Source organism: Mastigoproctus giganteus, chromosome 10, assembly GCF_048544385.1.
Source record: "Mastigoproctus giganteus isolate SK-2022 chromosome 10, ASM4854438v1, whole genome shotgun sequence".
NCBI lineage: Eukaryota > Metazoa > Arthropoda > Arachnida > Uropygi > Thelyphonidae > Mastigoproctus > Mastigoproctus giganteus.
In genome coordinates, this window is record NC_143584.1 from 135,111,648 (window position 1) to 135,136,347 (window position 24,700).

Genomic DNA, 24,700 nt, shown 5'->3' on the forward strand with positions numbered 1-24,700 from the left:
TTACATTCTTGAATGCACGGTGATTTTCAGAATGATAAATTAAAAAGGCTTCAGTTTAAAACCTGCGATGTTCCTGCCAAGGAGCAAAGTCAGCCTATCTTTATGTGCCTTAAAACCAGGCATGCTTTTGGCTTCTTGGTGAATGTAAGTGTGTTCTGGCATCCTTTTCCACAACAATCCAGTCTCATCCACGTTGAACTGCTGCTCTGGTTGATACCCTTCTTCCGTAATTATTTCATCCAGAATTTTTAACAAACTCTTGAGCTCCTTCCACATCTACACTTGCTGATTGTCCAGTGACTCGAACCCTATGAAGGTTGAATCTTCTTTTGAATCATCCTGTACTTGCTATAAATGTCTGAGTGTAATCTTTTCCGGCACGTTTCTTCAGAGTCTGAAAGAGACTTCTAGCCTTCAACTGCACTGTAAGAAGGCTTAGAGTGTTCACTTCTGTATCTGATCTTCCATCCAAAGAAACAATAATTTTTCCATTTCGTGGATGGGCCCTGTACGTTGTTTCGTTATCACTGCTACTCGCATGGGTGCCGAACCTTTAACAACTTCACGTCTTTCAAAATCGTCGACACTGTAGAACGAGATAACGTAAAATCATGTGCGATCGTGTTCACCTTCTTTCCTTCTTCATGCTGCTTGATCACTTTCAATTTTGTTTCTAAATCAATGGCCTTTCTTTCTTTCTTGACAGGTCTAGGAGTAGACAAAGGCACTTTCCTCTTGGTTGACATGTTTAGGGGTTTTAAAAAAATGCTAACTGTAACACAAATATAACTGAACCAAAAATAGTGAACATAATGTATGAAAACAGAGATCGAGATGCATGAATCACAACATACATACATTGGTAAGATGTTTTGTTCGACTGTGATGGCAAAGCTGACTAAACGGATTAAGACTAGCTTATTCGCGCCAAACACGTTACTGGGCAGTGGGCTGACACTACATGCACAACCGTTCCCATTAGGCTTCGGGGACCACACGGATAGGGCGTATGAGTGTAGTAGAAAAAATCTGAGAGCACTGCATTACGAGAGGGTTGACATGTGTATAGCATTCTTTCTAGCAACAATCTTGTATGTATGCTCAGTTCAGACTGAAATGTGGCGCAAGATGCAGTCGTAAAGTGCATAGGTCGTAAGTCAACAACTACCTGTATTTATTAATGTTATTAATGAAGACATATCAGCCTTAATATTCAAGTTTTCAGATAAAACAAAGGTTAGCAGGGTGGATAATGACAATAATGGCAGTATGCTACTGCAAGAGGATCTAGAAAAGTTGGGCAGATGGGCTGAGATGTGGCAACTAAAGTTTTACATTGACAAATGCAAAGTACTGCATAAGTAGCAGTAACACCAGAGTAATGTGCCAACCATGTCGTACTATACTCAGGGTAGCGAAAAATGAAAAAGCTCTGCAGGTAATTGTGCAGTCGGATATGAAGTTCTCTGACAATGCAGACAGGCTGCCAGGACAGCTCAAGGGGTTTTGTCAATGATATCAAGCCCGCCATAGCTGAGTGGTCAAATGCAAGGGTGCATAACTACATGTGCCTTGAGTGACCGGGGTTCAAGCCCTTGACTGCTAAATACGGTGCTGTTTCTTATATTCTCTATATCGTGTGAACTCCTCTGATCATGTGGTCATCCTGGAGTATGAACAGAAAATTTATTTATATACAGGAATTTTGCTAGCAGGGATAAGAAGTTGATTATCCCATTGTATAAGGCAATGGTCAGGCCACATCTTGAGTACTGCATACAGGTCTGAATGCCTCATTTTAGGAAATGATGTAGAGCTGCTGGAATGAGTACAGAGAAGGGCAATGAAATTGGTGAGGGGAACAAAAGGGTGGACTAACCAAGAGAGGCTTTGGTTCTGCAAATTGCAGCATGTGGAGACTAGGCACCAGCGAAGTGATCTGGTTGAGGGGTTTAAGGGTTTGAATGGATTGAGCAAGCTCAATGCTGATGGGATTCTTCCTGTTCCTCAGCCTACACAAATGAGGGGGGAACAAATTCAAATTTGAGGAAGGATGGTTACAGAACAGATGTGTGATAGTTTGCCTTTAGTCAGCAAGTGGCTGATTGCTGAAACACATTTCCATCTGTTGTGGAAGTTGATAGTTTAAATAAATTGAAGGAAGAACTAGACAAACTATTTAAGGGAATGAATAGGTGAAATGGGAGGTGTCATTCATTTTTTTTTAAGTGAAACTTCTTTAGGCATGCTCCAGGCAGTTTTCAGATGTGAGTAACTTGCATTTGTGGATTGACAAAAAAACGCAATGAAAATGCGACAGTTGCCATAAGTAAATGCATTACAGGCACTCTGAACAGCCAATTATCATACTAAGTTAAATGCCCTGGTTCTCGTGAAATCACCAAAGTTAAGCAGCATCAGATCTTGTTAGTAATTGGGAGGGTGACCACTTGGAAATACCTTGTGTAGTTGACTTTTTGCCTTCCTTTCTTCTTTTTCTTTTGTTAACCTGTGGAAAATATTCTTCCAATATTCACGTATCATTTAATTTTATTAATTGGTAAGGTAATAAAGTGTAATTCTGTGCTTTAGTGCATTATATCTTTACTTTTATAGCCTGTGGATAATATTCCTCCTATTTTTGCATAGTAGAATTTCCGTTAATAGAATTAAAATTTAATTGATGAAAGTGATCACAATGACCGGCACTTACTACATATTATATAGTGAATGGTATTTTGTTATGGGGTGCCCATCGAAAGTGATTTGATTGTACAGTGAACCAATTGCAAAGTGGGGGTCCACTGTAGTTTGGTTTTGGTTTTTTTTTTTTTCTTTTTTTTAGGAGCATTAGCAACTAAGGTCATACTGCTCCGGGAATATGCGGTGGTCATCCCCTGACCTTTCCGCATCTGCCGTATTTGGTGGTGACGGGCTCGAACCCCAGTCTAATCAAGAAGCGTGTGCTATGCACTGCTGCTCCTTCCCACCTGGCTACGGAGGCGCCAAAGTCCACTGTAGTGTATATAGTGCACGTGCAATGCATCTGTGGATTGACAAAAATCACCACGAAAATGCGACACGAAATGATTCATTCCCTACCACTCCGTACCAGGCATGTCACCATAACCCAATCGGTACCCCTACTGATTGCATCGTGCTATTTCTTTCGTCATTCTCCACCATATTTAATAAAAAATTTCAAGAAAAAAATTTGTACTTCAACATGTCAGAGTGTTGAAATGAGCATTGTAAGGCATATAGAGCACATATACGTGCAATGCGACCACCAAAACCATCTCCATTGAGTACAAAGGAGACATCTAAGCTATTTCAACAGTGGAAGAAATTACAGCATGCAACAGAGTTGAACGAAGAAGCCGCAGAAAATCCATCCACATCTTCAAAGCTTTACATCTCGACAGAAATGTTAGAAGTGAATTTGGAAGGAGTCATGGAAGTTGATATTGCAAATGAAAACGAAGAGTCCTCGAAGCCCAGTCATATATGAAAAGCGAAGAAGCCAAAACCGACTGCCAGATATACTCCATCAAATCGTTCAACACACAGTGGGCATAATACATAGCAGGAGTAGCAATAGGATTTTAAGAAACACTGAAGCATCCATGCACAGTTTAAACGTACATTCCTGGATAATGATTTCGGTTAAGTCTGTTCAGTGTTCTGATCGGCTTTGGTTCAAGAATGACATGAAGATTGTAGCAGCTTGAAATCACGCTCTTCTTCAAACATCATTTTCAAATGAGGGTGTAAATCAAATGTTGGCCTGTAACAGCTGTCATGGCTCTCTCAAGAATAAAGTGATTCTGGCTCTATATTTGACTTCGATAGAAGTCAAATGGTGTTAAATATCATCCGATGCCATAGCTTTGTTAAGGGAAAGTCTTGTCTGACCAATTTGATTGGATACTATGATGTGGTCACAAAGGAACTGGATGCAGGGAATAACTTTGATATCATATATTTGGATCTTAGAAAGGCTTTTGATACTGTTGCACATGGAAGACTGCTTAACAAATTGGAGCAGTGTGACATTGGAGGCAATTTGCTGCTATGGATAAAGGGATGGTTGAGTGGGAGAAGACAGAGAGTGGTAATCAATGGACACTGCTAATCGTGGACTAATGTTATTAGTGAAGTCCCTCAGGGTTCAGTGTTGGGTCCATTGTTGTTTTCTGTATTTATAAATTATACTGACGAAAGTATATCGAGTTTAATGTACAAATTTGCAGATGATATGAAAGTTGGCAGGGTTGTTAAGGACACTAATGTACGCTGTAGCAACAGGATCTAGAAAAGTTGAGCAGATGGGCTGAGAGGCAGTAACCCCAGAGTAACGTATCAACTCTGTGGTAACGTACTACACTGACAGTGGTAGAGAACGAAAAGGACCTGCGGGTAATTGTGCAGGCTGATATAAAGTTTTCTGAGCAGTGCAGATGGTCTGCAAGAGTAGCTCATGGTGTCTTGTCAATGATATACAGGAATTTTTCTAGCAGGGATAAGGATGTTGTTGTTTGTTATTTGGAGCATTAGCAACTAAGGCCATATTGCTCCGGGATATGCGGTGGTCATTCCCTGACCTTTCCGCATCCTCCGTATTTGGTGGTGACTGGTTCGAACCTCGGTCTAATCAAGAAGCGTGTGCTACACACTGCTGCTCCTTCCCACCTGGCTACGCAGGCGCCACAGGGATAAGGAGGTGATTATCCCTTTGTATAAGGCAATGGTCAGGCCACACCTTGAGTACTGTATACAGGTCTGGAGGCCTCATTTTAAGAAGGATGTAGAGCTATTGGAACGAGTACAGAGAAGGGCAACAAGATTAGTGAATGGAACAAATTGTTGCTCTTACGAAGAAAAGCTTAAGTTTTGCAAATTACAGTGTCTGGAGACTAGGCACCTGTGAGGTGATCTGATTGAGGTATATAAAGCCTTGAATGGTTTGAGCATGCTCAATGCTGATGGAATTCTTCCTCTTGCTCAGAATAATCACCTGACAGAAGTTTGCCTTTAGCCAGCGGGTAGTTGGTTGGTGGAACAGACTCCCATCCTTTGTTGTGGAAGTTGATAGCCTAAATAAATTTAAGGCTGAGCTGGACAGGTATTTGGAACGAATGGAGGGGTGAAATGGGAGTGGGTTTTTTGTTTTTTTTTGGCTGATGCTGCATAAGCTTGTTTTCTTGCATCATATGCCTCTACTAATGCTAATGCCTTTTTAATACAGCTTATTATATAGTTAAATTCAATAAACGATTTACTGACTTCAAAAACTTAATAGCCCTACTAAATGAGCATGATGTAGATAGAGGTCCAGGCCCAGTAGAAGAGAATCAAAATGACATGAAATGTATAGAATTTGTGTCAGTGATTGCTGATGTCATTAAACCAGAATTAGTTAAGGAAATCAAAGACTCCAGTAAAGTGGTTCTTCTTCTATAGATATATCAAATGAGGAGGAACTCATCCTATATATGAGATACGTAGATAAAAACTGTAGGGCTAGTGGCAAAATTAAAGAGGGTCATACCAGATCTTATATCAACACCCTATACTGCATATAAGTTGAATCTGGCTGTTTTAAGTTCTATTAAAGATGTTCTCTTTATGACTGAAATTGAAGAGGCAGTAAAAAATTACATACATTTTAACTTAAATAAAATATAAATGCTGAAGACATAATATATTATGAGTTTAAAATACAGTATAAAATATTGGTGTAAATACGCCATACTGAACTCATAATGAAAAACTATATAAGTAGTGTAAAGGCATTGATTTAATTGTCTCGTATTGTGACTACCTTCACGAGTTACCATGTATTGCACTACCTCAAATAAGTAATGCTTCACTAACAGTGAAGACTATTGTTACTTATTCTCAGTGGGCACCACCAATCATACGGCACCGTTTCAAAGCTTATTGGCCTATCCTGTGGGTGGGGATATCAATTTTATTTAAGTATTATTATCTTGCACACCTTTTGGCATCTCTCATATTGAGGAAATAACTTCACAACTGGGTTGGCATGATTACAACACCAGGGTACCTGCCCATCCACCGAGGACAGGACAATAAGACTTGAAATTGTGCTGTCTGGGTGGTGGTGCTCACAATATGAGATACAATTAAATAGATACCTTTACACTGCTTATGTAGTTTTTCAATATATATAGTGTATTTACACCAATATTTTATAATACATTTTAACATAATTCACCAAAAATACTGAAAGAACTGGGAAAAGTAGCAGCCATGCTACAAACAAATATCCTTAACTTCAAGTATCTGCATTCAGCAAGGTGGGTATCTAGCAGAGTGGGAGCACTGACTGCACTTGTTAACAACTACTCTGCAATGGTAATGCATTTGGAGGGATGATGCTACAACATCAAAAGGCTTGTTAAAGAAAATTAACACACTTTTTGGCAATAAGATTCCATTTTCTTTTAGATTTTTTAATCTTTATTCAAGCAAACTGTTACTGATTTTTCAAAAGGAAAACCCATTATTTAGTCAAAAAAACTACCATGTGGGCAGTACCTCGAATGACCTGAAAGAAATGAGTGAAACTCCACAACATTTTGAGAGGAAAAATTTAGGTAATGTAAATAGTCTATGTGTATGCAGTGGTATTCAGCTAATGCATGTAGAGAGCTATTCAAAAGTTGAACAAAAGAAATGAATAGATGAAGGAATAAAGTATTTGATAAAAATATTTTGTTAATGAATCAGAAATTGCTAAAGCTGCTTCAGTACAGTAGAACTTTGACTGTCCGTCAGGGTATGGAACCGAGACCATGATGGATAATCGAACAGACAGATAATAGAATATGTAAATTAAAAACATTATACATAAAATAGACTGGGTCATCTAACTTGTTTATATTATTACATAATACATAACCTAATGAAATTTAATTAAGCTTTAATTATTATTTATTTTTTACTGGTCATCAAAAAATCATAGTACAGATAGTACATACATACCTATGTACTATCTGTACATGTAAGTCAAAATATTAAAAATAGGTATCTATGTACAGACAGTATCTATCTGTACATAGCTTTAATCATAGTACATACATACCTATTTTTAATATTTTGACTTACATTGGTCTAGTAATGTCATAAAAAAATTTAAAAGAAAATACTACATACATACAATATTGTTCTAATGTCGTTAAAAGAAATTTAAAAGAAAACAATATTACATAATTAAATTTCTTTTCTAAAAAAGTCAGTCAATTGTTTTTGTTTCAATTACCCTCGAGCCTTTTGGGAGGCAATGTTACGAATTTTAAGTAAAAATAACACTTGCGTAGCATCTGCTTCTTCTTGTACCTCGAACCACTCAATGCACTTTGACAACACAGTTTCAGCTTCACAGTGGCTAATTATGTTTATTGTTCCATCAGCAGCAGCTTTTCTTCAGTTTCAGAATCATCTGAAATTGTCATCAGTCTTTTGCACAATTTCATTGTCATCTAAAATTTCGCATCCAACATCCATTTTGTCCATATCCAGCCAATCATTTACTTCCTCCATTTAAATATTTTTAAAACCAGAAACATTCGAACATAACTGCAAAATTTCAGTTTCTTTTAGAATGGTTTCTGTATCACTTGAATATATTTCTGGCCACAACTTATTCCAGCTTCTTTGTATTGTTTGAACTGGAACATCATTCCAGGCATCATGGACACTAAAAATTGGGTCTTTTATAGTGTTGTATTTTCAAAATTCTATCACATCTAATTTATTTTCTGTCGAAACAAGTTTTTGAATGAGCATTTTGCAATAACGTTTCATACTGTCAATCATGCCTTGGTCCATTGGTTGAATGAATATGTCACGTTTGCTGCCAGAAAGTGGCATAATATTTTGCCATCATCGCTTTTTAAATCACGTACATGTATGGGATGAGTAGGTGCAATGTCCATCAGTAGAATTGCATATTGTAGTAAACCTTTTGATGCCAAATGTGATCTTTTTTTTTTTTTTTTTTTTTATGAAAACCCCAAACACGAAAGGTATCGAAACCTATAGTACTTAGTACCGTGCATGGGTTGAAGGAGAAGTATGGGGGGAGGGGGATGCCGGAAACTTTGCTCTAGAGACTAAACATGGGTCTCACCACTTCAAGCCTCCAATAAGCAAAGTGGTGGTATTTCACCGGTTGATGAAAATCATCTACCACTACAAATATTTTATGAAATCAATCATGAAATATATCTTGGCTCATCCAAGTGTTGTTTTGTGAGAAATATTTAACTGACAAAGCATTTAAATTAATATTTTTAAATGATCTAGGCTTTTTTGGTTTTCCTATAACAACCAAAGGCAATTTACGACTACTGCTGGCATTAGCACATACCATTATAGTGATGTGATTTTTTTGCATCTTATATCCCAGTGTCATATGTTCAGTCATTGAGGCCGGTGTCTTTTGAGGTAGTGCCTTCCAATTAAGACCAGTCTCATTGCAGTTGTATATTTGGTCTTTAACGAAACTTCGATCAGCTATTTCCTTCTGTAGTTTTTCACAATAAACAAAAATTGCTGTGCTATCTGCACTTAGCTTCTCAACCTGGATCGACAACTGTGGAATACCATGGCAAAACCTAAATTTGTCCAACCATCCGATGCTAGCCTTGAATGAAGGATCTCCGCCTAGTTTCTTATTGATTTCAATGGCTTTTTCGATTATTAAAGGTCCCAACAATGGAATTCCTTGGCTACATTTTTGAACAAACCATTGAAACACTGCAGTATCCAATTGTTCATTTTTAGCAAGCTTCATTGTTTTACGACTTTTAACATTATCGTCAGTGGTTTCCATTTTTGACACGTGGTTTTCAATTTTGTCTGCATCATGCTTTATATCATTTATTGTTGTTCTTCCTATTCCATAAACTGATACTATACTTTCACCTTTCACCACTTTTAGCAATTTCACCTTTTCTTAGACGATTGATTATTTCAATTTTTTGTAATAATCCCAACACTACTCGCTCATGTTTTTCTGTCATTTCAATTGGTTTACTAAATAAAAATTATTAAAACATGAAAAAAGAGGCTTAAGTAAAACCATATATAGTGAGTTGTAAACAAAGACTGAATAACACATGGCGCCAATATCACAATGCATTATGGCGTAGTAGAATTAAGTGACGGTTTAACAGAGACTGGTGGTAAATAGGGTGATAGACAATCGAAGTTCTATTATATTTTATACATTTACCCAGCCTGAAGATCTGGAAGATTTGGGGAAAGTTTCAGCAAAAATTTTGATAATAATAAAGAAACAGTTTCAATAACTTTGATGAAAGAGTGGTACGAGTTCAAAGTTGTGGGAAAATATTTAAACATACAAGATCTTCTTGAAAGAACAATGAGTAATAAGGACATGTTTCCATTTCTCTCAAAACTGCTTGAAATTGTAGCCATTTTACCAGCAAGTACCTCATGTAAATGAGGTTTTAGTCAAATGAATCTAATAAAAGCGAGGTTCAGGTCATCAACGAATCCCTCCACTCTGAATGATTCAACACATGAATGGCCCTTCTCTGCAGGACTTTATTCCAGATAAATCAGTGGATAAGTGGCATTTTGCAACCATGAAAAGACACAGGAAAGACATGCAATGGTCAGGCCACGCCTTGAGTACTGCGTAGAGGTCTGGAGGCCTCATTTTAGGAAGAATGTAGATTTACTTGAGCGTGTACAGAGAAGGGCAACAAGATTGGTGAGGGGAATGAAGGGATCCTCTTACCAAGAGAGGCTTAAGTTCTGCAAATTGCAGTGGCTGGAGACTAGGCACCTGCGCGGTGATCTGATTGAGGTATATAAGGCCTTGAATGGGTTGAGCACGCTGAATTCTGATGGGATCCTTCCACTTGTTCAGATTACGAACCTAAGGGAGCATAAATTCAAATTAAGAAAAGACAGATGCAGAATAGATGTGCGGAAATTTGCCTTTAGCCAGTGGGTGGTTAATTGCTGGAACAAACTTCCATCTGTCGTTGTGGAAGTTGATAGGTTGAATAAATTTAAAGAGGAACTGGACAGGCATTTGGAGGGAATGGTGTGATTTTTTTTTTTTTTTTTTTTTTTTGGCTGATGCTGCATAAGCTCATACACTTGCTTTCTTGAATCACATGCCACTACTACTACTGCATAGAAGAAAGACAGGAAGACATAGAAGCCCTTATGTAAATGAACTGTAAGAGTTAGTGGCATCCATTTTAAACCTACGTAAAGGAAAGGATATTGCTGTATAATTATGTGTAAGGTGTAGTAAGAATTAAAGCATATAGAAACAGTTTAGTTATCATAACATTTAAAATTTAGTTTTTTAAAACATCACCTATAAAAATATTTACATAGATTAGACCAATACTATGGGTAAGTAAATTTTTATTGTGGCTAGTAGATGTAAGTTGTATTTCTGGAGCTCTGGCTATGAATACACATACTTTTATAAATTTATATATACTTCATTACATTTAAACTCAAGGTAATAAAATAGGAATAATAGAAATATATAAGAAAAGTTTTATACCTGGATTAGTGGGATGGTTTGTCCATATTTTGTTAAAAAAGTGCTTCATGAAAATAACAAGTGCTCCCAAAAAACCAAGTGCGCCCTCCCAGGATGGGGGGGTGCACTTTCCACTTTGAGAACCTCTGGATATTAGACAGAAAATGAAGCTGAAGATCGGCATACTAGCCAATTGTGATATGCCACACTCTTATCACTCTTATCTTGAACAGCCTTCACAGATTTATTTTAAATCCAAGGTTTAGATAATTGATCAGATTTTAGGTTGGAATGAGGAAGAAAGGATTTCATCCTTACAAGTATAATTTCACTGTCAGGATCTGAGCAGATCCTGACAGCATTCAGATCAGAAGATTTAAACTGGTAATCCTACCAAGGAAAAGAACAGAAATCAGGCAGATCATCCCACTTTTTGTTCCAGTAATGCCAAACAATACAAGGCTGAGAATGGGATGTGAAAAACAGGCACCACTTTGGAAGAAACCAACACAAGTTGTGATCTAAAGAACCGAGAGGACCACTAACATTCACCATATACTTTGAAGGTGTGTTGATGAGGAACGCATTAAGAATGTTGGGCATGTGGTTAGGATTGTCTGGTATTCTGGCAGGTAAATGAACAAGCTGTGTGAGGTGGTCACTGATCATATTATTGTGTCAGCAATTGTAAAAGCCTGGACATTTCTAATTACTCAGACCCAGATGGTATGAGTAATTAGAAAACTGAAGCCTGCTGGAGTTGTGAATATTAAAATCACCAAGTAGAAACGTCTCACTGTTAGGAAAGACAAGCTGGAGAAAGTATACTTTTAAAGAAGGACGTTAAAGAGTTCCAAGTGATTACTGGAGTTGGGAGAACAGCAGAGGCAAGATGAATTTTACAGAATGAGGAGGAGAGATTTTAAGTCAGTGGTGATCAAAAGGAGAATATTCCAAATTAGGGATTCTCTATCAATGGTGACTTATGCAAATATGTTAGGGAAATTAGAACGAGACTTTCAAAAAAAGTAAGCTGGGCTTGGCAGATTGTAGGCAGACATGGACATCACTGAGATTGGAACTGGGACATATTATATGTGAAATGAACAAGGAAGTTTTTAGAAGGTTTAAATCTTTTTTTCAGAGAAGTTTCTATTAATTTGACTATTGATGATGCATTCAGTAAAACTAGATGCATCATCAATAGTCAAAAAGTGGAGGGGGGAGACGTACAAATTAATTAAATTTTTGGATATGGTGTACAAACAGGAAGAATATACCCAGTTACTTGACATGACCTCCATAACATGGCCTCAGCAATGCTCCCCCCTGCATACACATCACTCAGACTCCCTCCAGTCTCCAGCTGGCAGAGTAGAAGATGCAAGACGATATACTAGATGCCTCCTAGAGAGTTTGCAACAGGTTGGGTACAGGAGATTATCTAGTGGCTAGCCTGGATCTTGTCACAATGCATAACCTCAAAAGTCAATTCATACTGGATAATAGAAGAGAAGATGTTGTCAGATCTTTGCTCTAGAGACTAAACTGGGTTTCAACATTTGAAGAATCCAATGGGCAAAGTGGTGATCCAATGATCAATCATCTACTACCCAGTATTGCCTGGTGACACATTGAGGTGGCATTCCTCTGTGTAACATGGATGCCACACTTCAACCCTTGCTCACACTGATTCACATCTCAATGGTGAAACACTACCTCCAGCATACTAGGTAAAGTGTTCCATAGCTTACACATGGATGGGGGGGGGGAAGTTTATACCCAGGAACACTAACAGTTTCACCATCATAAATGTGGTTGTCACAGAACAACCAGACCACCAAAATTTGACAAAACGATGCCTGAATATTCAGATTCATCAGCATTTTAGACTACCAGATAGCCACCCATAACCTGTCATTTGGATGAATACCAGTAACAAGCATCAAGGACCAAATCTATGCCATTTGTATTATTTGTCTGACTTGATTGAAACCTTTTCTCACCCTCGATATCAAATGTGAGGAAAATATTAAATTATACAAGGAGGCTATAATTAATGTATGTTACTCTTAAGGTCCGTAGGTGTAAAATGGCTAATTGCACAAAACCAAGATTCAGAATAGCCAGCAATATAAAAAGGAACAAAATAAATAATAAAAAAAAAAAAAAAAAACCAGTTCCATAAAGTGATGCCAGTAAACAACAAATATGGTTATTCAGATCATAAGTAGCATCTATGTTAGACATTAATCTTCAAACTGTTCAACAGAAAGTCAACTGATGCCCACAACATGCTAGAAGCACTGTTCATAACATTTTCTCTGAAATGTTCCTAACATTTCCTTATGTTATGCCAAGTTTTAATGTGGTCCTAGTATACTCTCTCTCCTTCAGATAACCCCACAACCAAAAGTCAGACTGAGATCAAGTAAGGCTACTAAGCAATTTCATCCTCTAGCTTGAAGATTGGGAATAATGTGCTGAGTAATGAGTTCATGATATCAGTCACCAATACCACCACTTTGCTTACTGAAGTGCTTGAAGTGGTGAAACGCATGTTTAGTCTCTTGAGCAGTTCTTAAGTCTCTACAGCAGTTTATGGTATCCCCCTTCTCCCCAACCCATGCACAGTACTACTAGTACTAACTAGTACCACTACTAATACTAATATAAAATAGCACTAATAATATAATAAAATACTAACACTAGGTGGTAGATGACTCATCAACCGGTTGAGTACCAACACTTTGCTTATTGGAGGCTTGAAGTGGTGAAACCCATGTTTAGTTTCTAGAGAAAAGTTTCCGGTATCCCCTCCCCTTTCTCATGTGAATGGTACTAAGTACTATAGGTTTTGATACCTTCCGTGTTTGGGATTTTCATAAAAAAAAAAAAAAAAAAAAAAAAAAATCAGTACACATACTTTTCCTAATGTTAGCTTATTGGTAATTCAAGAAGGTTTAACCACATTTGTGTAAGCAACTGTGATTGAATCTCTTCACAAAAACTCCTATATTTGGAATAGTTGTGAAATCATGCCACACAGTAATACATGGGAAATGCAGTAGAATTTTTCAACGCATGAACATAACCCCAGGGGCTCACATCTGGTGAGTATGGACTTGGCACACCCAGGGTCCTGAGCTGGATATCATCATTCTTCTCTTTCTTGGTGATTCCCTTCTACTTCTGACTCTTGTTCTCTCTCTCTCTCTCTCTCTCTCAGGGTAATTCAGAAAATTTTTTTTTTTTTTTTTTTTTGGCTGGTGCAGCATAAGCCTCGGGCTTCCTTGCACCATATGGCTAATAATAATAATAAATAATGTTCCACATAGGCATTCAAGGAACACAACACCAAATCTTAAAAAAAAATTAAAGCTTCCAAAAACTGATGATAAGGGGAATCTGTGACTAACAGAAAGTGCAATAGAAGGCCCCCACTTCTGTATTGGATGGGAATATTAAAATGGCACAAGACACTTTTTTGTAAAGTTATAAGAAATCCAATACAGCATGTCTGTCTGACTCTGAGCTGATCTGCCTTTCTGTACAAAAAAAAATGTTGAAAAGAGAACTAAAGTGGAAGCTATGGAGCTACAATATATGCAGGCACTTTATCCAGTGGACTATGATGAAAGGATGGAGTCTGCCAAGGTCTTATATAGCTAGAAGGCAAGTAAAATCTCAAGAAATATTATTTGGTCAGGAAAAGCAATTATTCGTGTTGACACCTTCATTAAAGGCAAATGGCTGTTACTGGGCACCATGTGATGACAAGGGTAGTGTGGAATGACATATGATAGAATTTTCAGCCTATGCACTTTATAAATTAAGATAAATTTAAAAAGTTTAATTCAAAAAATTTTTTTTCATTAAAAAAAAAAACGTCTTTGTGCAGATTGCCACCTAACCACAATTGACTAGTCCTGTGTGAAACGAGCATTAATTTCTACAACAGATGAGGATCCATCAACATCTTGTACGGGCCCAAAAACTTTTCGTAAAATTCTATGCTCGAACACTCTCAACAACTGCTCATCTTTACTTGTTAATGTCCAAGCTTCACAACTTGGGAAGTTGTGACGTTGTTAAGAATATACAAAAGTCTAATGAGACTTTTGTATATTCTTAATTTTAAATGTCTGTTCAATATTCTGGACTTCATTAGTTTTTCATGTGCATAGAAACATCTGTTTCCACTCAGGATACGGGACTTAATTTCATTAGTAATAGACTTGGACTGGTTTATCTGCGAGCCTAGATAGGTGAAATTTTGAACATGATCAAACGAGAAGCCACTGGTTCTTAAATTTTCGATGTTATCTGCCGTTCTCCGGACTTCCATATATTTTGTCTTCGCTTCATTTATTCTAAGTCCTGTTCTTTGTACTTCACTATCCAGCCTAGCCACTGTTTCCTCCAGTGCTCCTTTAGTCCTACTAATAATAGCGACATCGTCAGCATATGCAGACCTGCATTGTCTTTGTGCCTATGTGTCCAGCCACTTCTAATTTTCTTACAGCCACCTCTAAAACAAATTAAATAACACAGTAGAGAGTGCATTGCCTTGTTTAACACCAGAGTTAATGTCAAAGGGAGTCATCAACTCGTTGTCAATTCTCAACACTGCCTTAGAGCCAGCCAGGGTTGCTTTTTTATGAGCCTAACAATCTTTGCAGGTATGCCCAAGAGAAGGAGATAATTTATCATTTCCTCTCTCTTGAAGGAATCAAAAGCTTGTTTAAAATCTACATATAATGTAGACTACATATTTAAATAAGCCAGTGAATTTAGTGAGCGATTCGAGTCAAAGGCAGTTGGGATCTTAATTCCATGCAAAATTTAGCGCGAATATCAGCATATTCTTCGCGCTTATACATGATAACCCCAGGGGCTCACATCTGGTGAGTATGAGCTTGGTAGACCCAGGGTCCTGAGCTGGATATTATTCTCTTTCTTGGTGATTCCCCCCCCTCTCTCTTTCAGGGTAACTCGAGAATTTTTTTTTTTGGCTGGTGCAGCATAAGCCTCAGGCTTCCTTGCACCATATGGCTAATAATAATAATGATAATAATAATAATAATAATAATGGATTTGCAGAAGAAATGGGCCCAATGTGATATGCATGAGGCAGATCACACTCTGACTCAGAGCAATGAATTTTTTCTGGGGGGGGGGAGAAAAGAAAAAGTTTACCAGGGAAGGAAAAGAAGTACTGATGAACAAGATGACGAGGAGAAGGGGTTGTTTAGATTGTTGCTGCTTATGTTGAGATCTGAATATAAGTAATGTGTATAAAATTGCCTACAATGACGTTTTTTTTTTTTTTTTGGTTTTTTTTTGTATTTTGACAGTACTGCAATAATATAATTTTTTTGGAAATAAATATAGTTTTTAATTTACCATATTTAATTAGTGACTTAAATTAGCAAAAAGGATTTAAAAGGAAAAACTATTTTTTTTTAATCCTCTTGATTTTGAGTGCAGGAAATAAAATTAATTCATATATGGCTGTTCTGATTCTCGGGTTAACAGCTGGATTATAATTTAATTCAGATAATATAAAAAATTTAAATATAAAAAAAATTTCAAATCATAACGTTTTGGAACGTGTATTTATTGCAAATCCAAGTTAAAAATAGTCACACTCAACTTTACAGCATCTCATAAACATTTATAGTTCAGGTAATTTTAACTAATAATGCCGGTGATATTTAGCGTACTCACCTGTTTTAAAGCTACCTGAAAAGAACTAAGAAGTTTATCTTTAATTTCTTCATTCTTTTGTAAAACTTCAACCATCTCTCCAACAGGAATTTGTGAAACCATTATAGTTTGTTCATATTATTCATCACATTATTTAATTTTTTCCCCAATTATAATTGGACGCGGAAACAATCTACACACAAAAAAATATAAAAGCAAAATTAACATGATATAACTTTTGGAACACTTAAACATTAAATCAAACCAAAACTAACTTCACAACAGATAAAAATCCTCTGATTTGGGTGCGCAATGCCGTGATACAGCTGATTGCCATGACGCCCTCCGTCAAGCATTATTTTACAGAATGTATTCAGCTTAAAAACATTGCATAAAGTTAAATAAATTAATTATAATATTAAATAGACAGGGTTTGAAAGATCCATGTACAGATTTCTGGAGAAAGAAGCTGTACAGTTGTATTCCCAGCAACAAATAACTTTCTTTTAATTATATATATATATTAAATGTAATTTTAAAAAAGTTATTTTCACATCCATCTATGCATACTTTATTTAATATATCTATTCATACATACTTTTATTACTATTATTATTATTATTAGCCACTTAGTGCAAGGAAGCCTGAGGCTTGCACCAGCCAAAGAAAATTTCCAAGTTACCATTAGAGAGCGAGAGAGAGAGTCAGAAGTAGAAGGGAATCGCCAAGAAAGAGAAGAATAATGATATCCAGCTCAGGACCCTGGGTGTGCCAAGCCCATACTCATCAGATGTGAGAGCCGCTGGTGGAATACATATTGTAATAAATATATATACGATGGGTTTCCGAAAATTAAGGTAACACATATTTTCTCTCGATTATGTTTAATAATACGAAGTTGAAATTACACGAAAAGAAATAAGTGAACATGCACTACTGCTCCACAAAGTCTCCAGTTTTATTGATGCACTTGTCCCAATAATGGATCAGTTTATCAATACCAGTACTGAAGAAGTCCGTGCCCACACGCAGTAACCAACATCGCACCGCCTGATGCACTTTCTCCTCCGTGATGAAATGCTTTCAAGAAAGGTGTTTTTTCAGAGAGCGAACAAATAGAAGTCTGAATACGCTAAGTTTGGGCGGTAGGGGAGATTAGCATTAGCATTAGCATTAGTAGAGGCATGTGATGCAAGAAAGCAAGCTTATGCAGCATCAGCCAAAAAAAAAAAAAAAAGAAACCACTTCCACTTCACCCCTCTGTTCGTTCAAAATACCTGTCCAGCCGAGCCTTAAATTTATTTAGGCTATCAACTTCCACGACAAGGGATGGAAGTCTGTTCCACCAACCAACTACCCGCTGGCTAAAGGCAAATTTCTGCAAGTCTTTCCTCAATTTGAATTTATACCCTCTCAGGTGATTATTCTGAGCAAGAGGAAGAATCCCATCAGCATTGAGCATGCTCAAATCATTCAAGGCTTTATACACCTTTATCAGATCACCTCGCTGGTGCCTAGTCTCTAGACACTGTAAATTGCAAAACTTAAGCCTTTCTTCGTAAGAGCACCCCTTTGTTCCATTCACTAATCTTGTTGCCCTTCTCTGTACTCGTTCCAGCAGCTGTACATCCTTCTTGAAATGAGGCCTCCAGCCTTTATCCAGTACTCAAGGTGTGGCCCGACCATTGCCTTATACAAGGGAATAATCACCTCCTTATCCCTGCTAGAAATATTCCTGTATATCATTGACAAGACACCATGAGCTACTCTGGCAGCCCATCTGCACTGCTCAGAGAACTTCATATCTGCCTGCACAAATACCCTCAGGTTCTTTTCATTCTCTACCACTGTCAGTGTAGTACAACAGAGTTGATACGTTGCTCTTGGGTTGCTGTTTCCCATATGTAGCTTTACATTTCTCAATGTTAAACTTCATTTGCCACCTCTGAGCCCATCTGCTCAACCTTTCCAGATCCTGTGGCAGCAGCAGCATAGTGTCAGTAGGGTCCTTGACAACCCTGCCAACCTTTGTATCGTCTCCAAACTTGGACATTAAGCTTGATATACCATCATCAATATCATTCATAAATACAGAAAACAATAATGGACCCAACACTGAACACTGCGGGACTCCACCAATAACATTAGTCCACAATGAGCAGTGTCCATTGATTACCACTCTCTGTCTTCTCCCCTTCAACCACCCCTTTATCCATAGCAGCAATTTGCCTCCAATGCCACACTGCACCAATTTGCACAGTAGTCGTCCATGTACAACGGTATCAAAAGCCTTTCTAAGATCCAAGTATATAATATCAAAGTTATTTCCTGCATCCAGTTCTTTTGTGACTGCATCATAGTATCCAATAAAATTGGTCAGGCAAGACCTCCCCTTAACAAAACCATGCTGTGTCCGAGCTATAACTGAAGTCTTGTCTAGATGATCTTGCAATGCTTCTTTAACCAGTGCCTCAATTAATTTTCCTGAACAGAAGTTAAACTCACAGGTCTATAATTACTTGTGTCGGCCTTTGATCCTCCTTTGTGAATTGGGGTCACATTTGCACATCTGCAGTCTGTTGGTACCTCCCCTGAGTCCAAGGAAGCTCTCATAATTATGTCTAAGGGTTTGCTTACTTCCTTTGCTGCCTCCTTTAATATAACTGGATAGATCTCATCCACCCCAGGTGCCTTTCTTGTGTTTATCTTCAACAATTTCTCCTCCACTTTACTCTCAGTTATTACAAGATTCTCTAGCTTACTGCCAGAGTTGAATACACCTCTGGCATTCCCCTCGCTGAATAACTCCTCATGTGTGAATGTCGATGCAAAATATTCATTTAGTTTGTTAGCTACCTGAGCAGGATCATCAACAGTTGATCCATCGATATCAAGTGGACCAATCTGATTCATCCCCTTCCTTCTAGAGTTTACATAAGTAAAGAACTCTTTGCTGTTTTTCTTTGCATCCCTTACCAAGGATTTCTCATTATCTGCCTTTGCCTGCCTAATCTCCTTTGTGACTTTGGTTACAAACCAGCTTATATCTATCATAGGCTTCCATATCACCCATTAATATATATGTATCCCATGCATTTTTCTTCTCTGTCATATGTCTCATTAGTTCATCTGATATCCATTTAGGCCTAAACCTTCAACAATATTTCTTAGTTGGTATATAAAGCCTAGTAGCTTCCAACAAGATAAGTTCTTTGAATGCTTTCCATTTTGAATTTGCTGTTGGTAACATCTTCAGTTGGTCCCGCTGTATAGAATTTAAATACTGTCTCAGACCATTGTAGTCACCTTTACAAAAGCAATAACCCTTCCCTTTGCCCCTGATGGTAGTTACCTCTTTGAGTAAGTCCCACTTCAGCACACTGTGATCACTGCCACCTAGTGGTTCCTTTATCTGCAGATTCTTAATGCATGAAGAATCACTACTGATAATCAAATCAAGAGTATTACTCCCTCTAGCTGCCTCCCGAACATGCTGATGTAGAAAACAATCATCTAATAAATCCCCAAAAGCCTTGCTAATGTGTGAGTGACCAACCCACAAATTCCAGTCAATATCTGGGAAATTAAAATTCCCCATTATAAGACTCTCCGATGTACTGGCCCACTCTATTTCCCTGTACAGTTTCTTATTATACTCATCAGAGTCATTTTGATCCCCCAATGCTTATGTCACACCAAACTGACTCGACAATGCACTGTCCAGCGATGTCGACTGGCTTCACTTCCTTTGATTTTATGTGTTTCTTAACTAATAGCATAACCCCTCCTCCCTTCCTATCCTGTCTATCCTTTCTGTAGACGTTGTACTCCCCAAATTCCAGTTCTGCATTCCTTAGCATTAGCATTAGCATTAGTAGAGGCATATGATGCAAGAAAGCAAGCTTATTCAGCATCAGCCAGAAAAAAAAAAAAAAAAAACAACCACTACTCCCATTTCACCCCTCAATTCGTTCGAAATACCTGTCCAGCTGAGCCATAAATTTGTTTAGGCTATCAACTTCAACAACAAGCGATGGAAGTCTATTCCACAAACCAACTGCCCGCTGGCTAAAGGCGAATTTCCGCACATCTATCCGACATCCGTCCTTCCTCAATTTGAATTTATGCCCTCTCAGGTGATTATTCTGAGCAAGAGGAAGAATCCCATCGGCATTGAGCATGCTCAAGCCATTCAAAGCCTTGTACACCTCTATCAGATCACCTCGGCGATGCCTAGTCTCCAGGCTCTGTAATTTGCAAAACTTAAGCCTTTCTTCGTAAGAGCAACCCTTTGTTCCATTCACTAATCTTGTTGCCCTTCTCTGTACTCGTTCCAGCAGCTCTACATCCTTCTTGAGATGTGACAGAGTTTCCCAACGATTATGGTGCAACCACTCTTGAGTGGTGTGGGCAGTGTATGGAGTTGCGTTGTCGTGTAACAAATCACGCCACTTGTCAGGGGCCCTGGTCATTTCCGTCGAATGTTGGCTTTCAGTTTTTCCAACGTTGCCCAGTAAAGCTGTGCATTGGTTGTTCCTCTGTTCGGCAAGAAATCCACCAACAGAACGCCTTGGCGATCCCAAAACACCGTGGCCATGACTTTTCGGACACTGGGACAGTTTTGAATTTTTTACGCACAGGAGACTGTGAATGTTCCAGGTCATGGAGTCTAGTCTTGTTTGCTCTCACAGGTAAAGTGATGAACCCACGTTTCGTCTGCGGTGACTATGCGAGCGAGAAAATCCTCTACTTCGTCGCTGAATCCCAACAGGTTCTTCAGACACATCCCCATGTGATTTGCTTTGTCCTCCTCTGATAATTGTCGGGGCACCCAGTGGCAGCACACCTTTCGAAAGCCAAGGACATCGTGAACAATTTCATGAAACAATTTCTTTTCTGAGCAAGAGGAACAATTTCTTCCTCTTGCTCAGAATAATCACCTGAGAGGGCATAAATTCAAATTGAGGAAAGACAGATGTAGGATAGATGTGCGGAAATTTAGCCAGCGGGTGGTTGGTAGGTGGAACAGACTTCCATCCCTTGTCGTGGAAGTTGATAGCCTAAATAAGTTTCAGGCTCGGCTGGCCAGGTATTTCGAACGAACAGAGGGGTGAAGTGGAAGTGGTTATTTTTTATGTATTTATTCTACTTTAATTTTTTTGGCTGATGCTGCATAAGCTTGCTTTCTTGCATCAAATGCCTCTACTAATTATTATTATAAGCCATATGGTGCAAAGAAGCCTAAGGCTTATGCTGCAACAGCCAAAAAAAAATTCCCTAGTTACCCTGAGAGAATCATAATATCCAGCTCGGATATTATGATTCTCTCAGGTAATTTATTGGTAATTTATTACGCATTGTGCGTTAATTTTCTAGTATTAATACTATGCTATTATTATTATTATTATTATTATTATTATTATTATTATTATTATTATTATTATTATTATCATTACTACTCCCTGATTGGCGCTTCCACCTCGTGACAGGTATTGCCACCAAGTAGTAGTGGCATGGGATGCAAGAAAGTAAGTGTTATTAAAACGAAAATTATAGTTCCTCAGAGCGGTTCAATATACCTGGAACACACACACAAAGAACGGTTCAATACACAAAAAGCCCTCGGCTCAGCAGACAGCCTTCTTCAAACAGAAAAACACTAAATGACAGTTCGAATGGAGATGTGCACCGCCAAACCGGTGCGCGAGGCGCGTGGCCAACTGCTCGAGGCTGAAGCCCGTGGCTGCGACGCACGGTGGCAACGCGGCCAGCGCCCGTCCCTGGACAGAACCACCGCCTCTGTGATGGGGCCAACCCGACAACCACTGCTCCCGCTCAAAGAGGCACCCGAGCACCCCATGCTTAACGACTCCAACCAGGTGCGCCGCAGGCAAAGCTAATGCTAATGCTAATGAACAGTCGACTTCTTTACATTCACTATTTGTGCAATGTCATGCAGTTTCACTCTCGCCTATTTTCAAGAACGATGCCCTTAATGCACGAAATGTTGTCTTCTGTCTTGCTCGATGAAGGCCTGCCCTCCCGATGTCGATCTTCAATGTCAACACGACCAGCTTTAAATTCATTGCACCAAAAACACATTTGCTTATTTGTCATCACCTTTTTGTCATACACAGCAACCAGTTCACGTTGAATGTCAATTGGTGAAGACCCTTTTGCTTGCAAAATTTGAATAACTTCACGATCACCTGTTTTGGACCACCTGTTTTGGGGAAATATCTGTAGCAGTGAAGTAAGCCATAACATCAAAGCACCCTGGATAGAAGAAGAACGGAAGACATACAAGAGATGAAAGAGTGGGAGATTCGAGAAGAAGAAATAAAACAGTCGATCAGGAACACCCACAACTGGCGAACACCGGCAGTTGATAACATCCGCAACTACTGGTACAAGAAGCTCACCTGCAAATACAAGCACCTAGCAGAGCAGTTCACTCGAATGATAAGGCATTGACAGTGGACTTAACTGCCGCCAAGGAAATAAATCCTTGGTTTGCTCCATTGATGAAGACAACGTACTTATTAACGGGACATGGATCCCTTAGAGCCAAGTTACACGAACGTGGACTTGAGCCAGACCCTTACTGCACTTGTGGGGATGTGGAAACTTGGTCTCAGGTTTTATTTGACTGCCCACCGTATCTTCAGGCACGTTTAGTGTTGTTTAGCAATGTATCGGATCTGACAGAAGATAACGTAAGTCCCTTGGTAGAAAGCTGTAAGAATTTTAATGCTTTACAGACATTTTCAGTGACATCCTTCACTGAAGACTAGACTAGAAATAAGATACCTTCACCCTCGAGGAAATTAGATGTAGGATGTACAGATTAATTATTAAAGTCCCAGTGGTCTTCTCCGTTCTCAGCCAGCATGTCTTAAAACTCTTCTTCAGGTGGTTCTCTTCTAGTTGCTGAAGACTTCTAATTATTCTTTTTCCCGAGAGTCCTAACTTGTGTATGATTTGGACTTCCAATGACAGTCCATAGGTAAGAAAATGTAGTTCATATCTATATGGTCACAGATCTAGATGTCACTTAAGACCACACAAGGTATAACTCCAAAAGTTTCAGAAGATGTTATGCTTGTAAACTATGTTTCCATCTAGTTCCTTAGTTTTCAATTTCAGGTATCAAGCCCCAGAATCAATCAACATTCTTATGAGAAACCTGTCAACACCCGAGGGTCCCTGTATATCCTCTCATTAGAGTTCTATTGAATCATCCGATCAGAGACTTCCAACCAGCTGAGATCCGGGGAAGACTACTGTAACTGACTTCTTTCTTGAATGAAATCAAACTGGACAGTTCAACTTGTGACTTCATTTGAAAACAAGAAAATGTACTGAGAATAATTGAACTGTGCTGAAAAAGACTAAGACTAGGAAATCATGTACATATGTTAATATGATTGTTACAATTGTTTTGCTAGAACATCCTCCTAACGTTTGAATGGTTGGTCTTGGTGACTCGGGACCAAAATTACCTATCTCCTAAGAACAGGAGTGTTTGATCGAAAAAATAATCAGACCATAATGTAAATAACTTCTAGTTTTTTTTTTTTTTTTTTTTTTTTTTTGCTGGCTCTCCGGTAAGGGCAACCTGGGAGCGGGATCGCAGGCACTCGCCAGGATGCACTCCCTCTGGCGGGTGCGAGATTTTCGGTGGTAATAATACCAGTACAGGAGGACTATTGACCCAGGCCCGGTGCTACGGATGGGCACCAGGCAGCAGCTGCCCATTCGTTGGCTGCACCCTGCTGGCATCATAGCCTGCCACAAACAAAACAACACACACACACACACTGACACTTATCAGGCCCATTATGCAGAGTTTCTGCTCCATAACAAAGTACAAAGTTGGAGATGGGCTAAGGCCTAGGAGCCACCCCGATATAAGAACACACATGCAAACACACACAGTACCTTGATTACCATTATATAGAATGGATATATATATATATGATAATGTCTATAAAACTGTATATAATCTTGTATACAAATTGTTTATATCATGAGAATGTATATAAAATTGTGTGTATAAGTAAATGGAAAATGGAATGGAATGGAACGAAAAGGCACACGGAGACAATCTCGAAGTTTCTCACTGAAGGAGTAACATATCTGAAGCCTAAAGATGAAGATACAAGAAACCTGGCGAAATACAGGCCAATCACAGCCTCCCAACGATGTACAAGATCCTGACCAGCTGCATAACTAAGAAGATATCAGACAACTTAGAGAGTCGGAACATAAAGGCCGAACAGCAGAAAGGATGCAAGCAGAGGAGCAAAGGATGCAAGGAGCAATTAACCATAGATGCTGCAGTTATGGAGCAAGCCTTCAAGAAGCACCGCAACCTATACACAGCTTACATCGATTACCGCAAGTCCTTCGACTCCGTACCTCATA

At 38.6% G+C, this 24,700-nt stretch overlaps 1 protein-coding gene across 2 annotated transcripts in view; it reads right to left on the reverse strand.

Moving 5' to 3' along the window:
* Positions 1-16,387, reverse strand: part of prd1 (pleckstrin homology domain-containing protein pruning defect 1) — a 218,090-nt gene extending 201,703 nt beyond the window's left edge. For both annotated transcript variants that reach the window (XM_090382672.1, XM_090382670.1), the window contains exon 1: positions 16,295-16,387. In XM_090382672.1, the coding sequence (XP_090238798.1) occupies positions 16,295-16,369 (75 nt within the window). In that variant the 5' untranslated portion in view covers positions 16,370-16,387. The remainder of the gene's footprint in view (positions 1-16,294) is intronic.
* Positions 16,388-24,700: the final 8,313 nt, after the last annotated feature.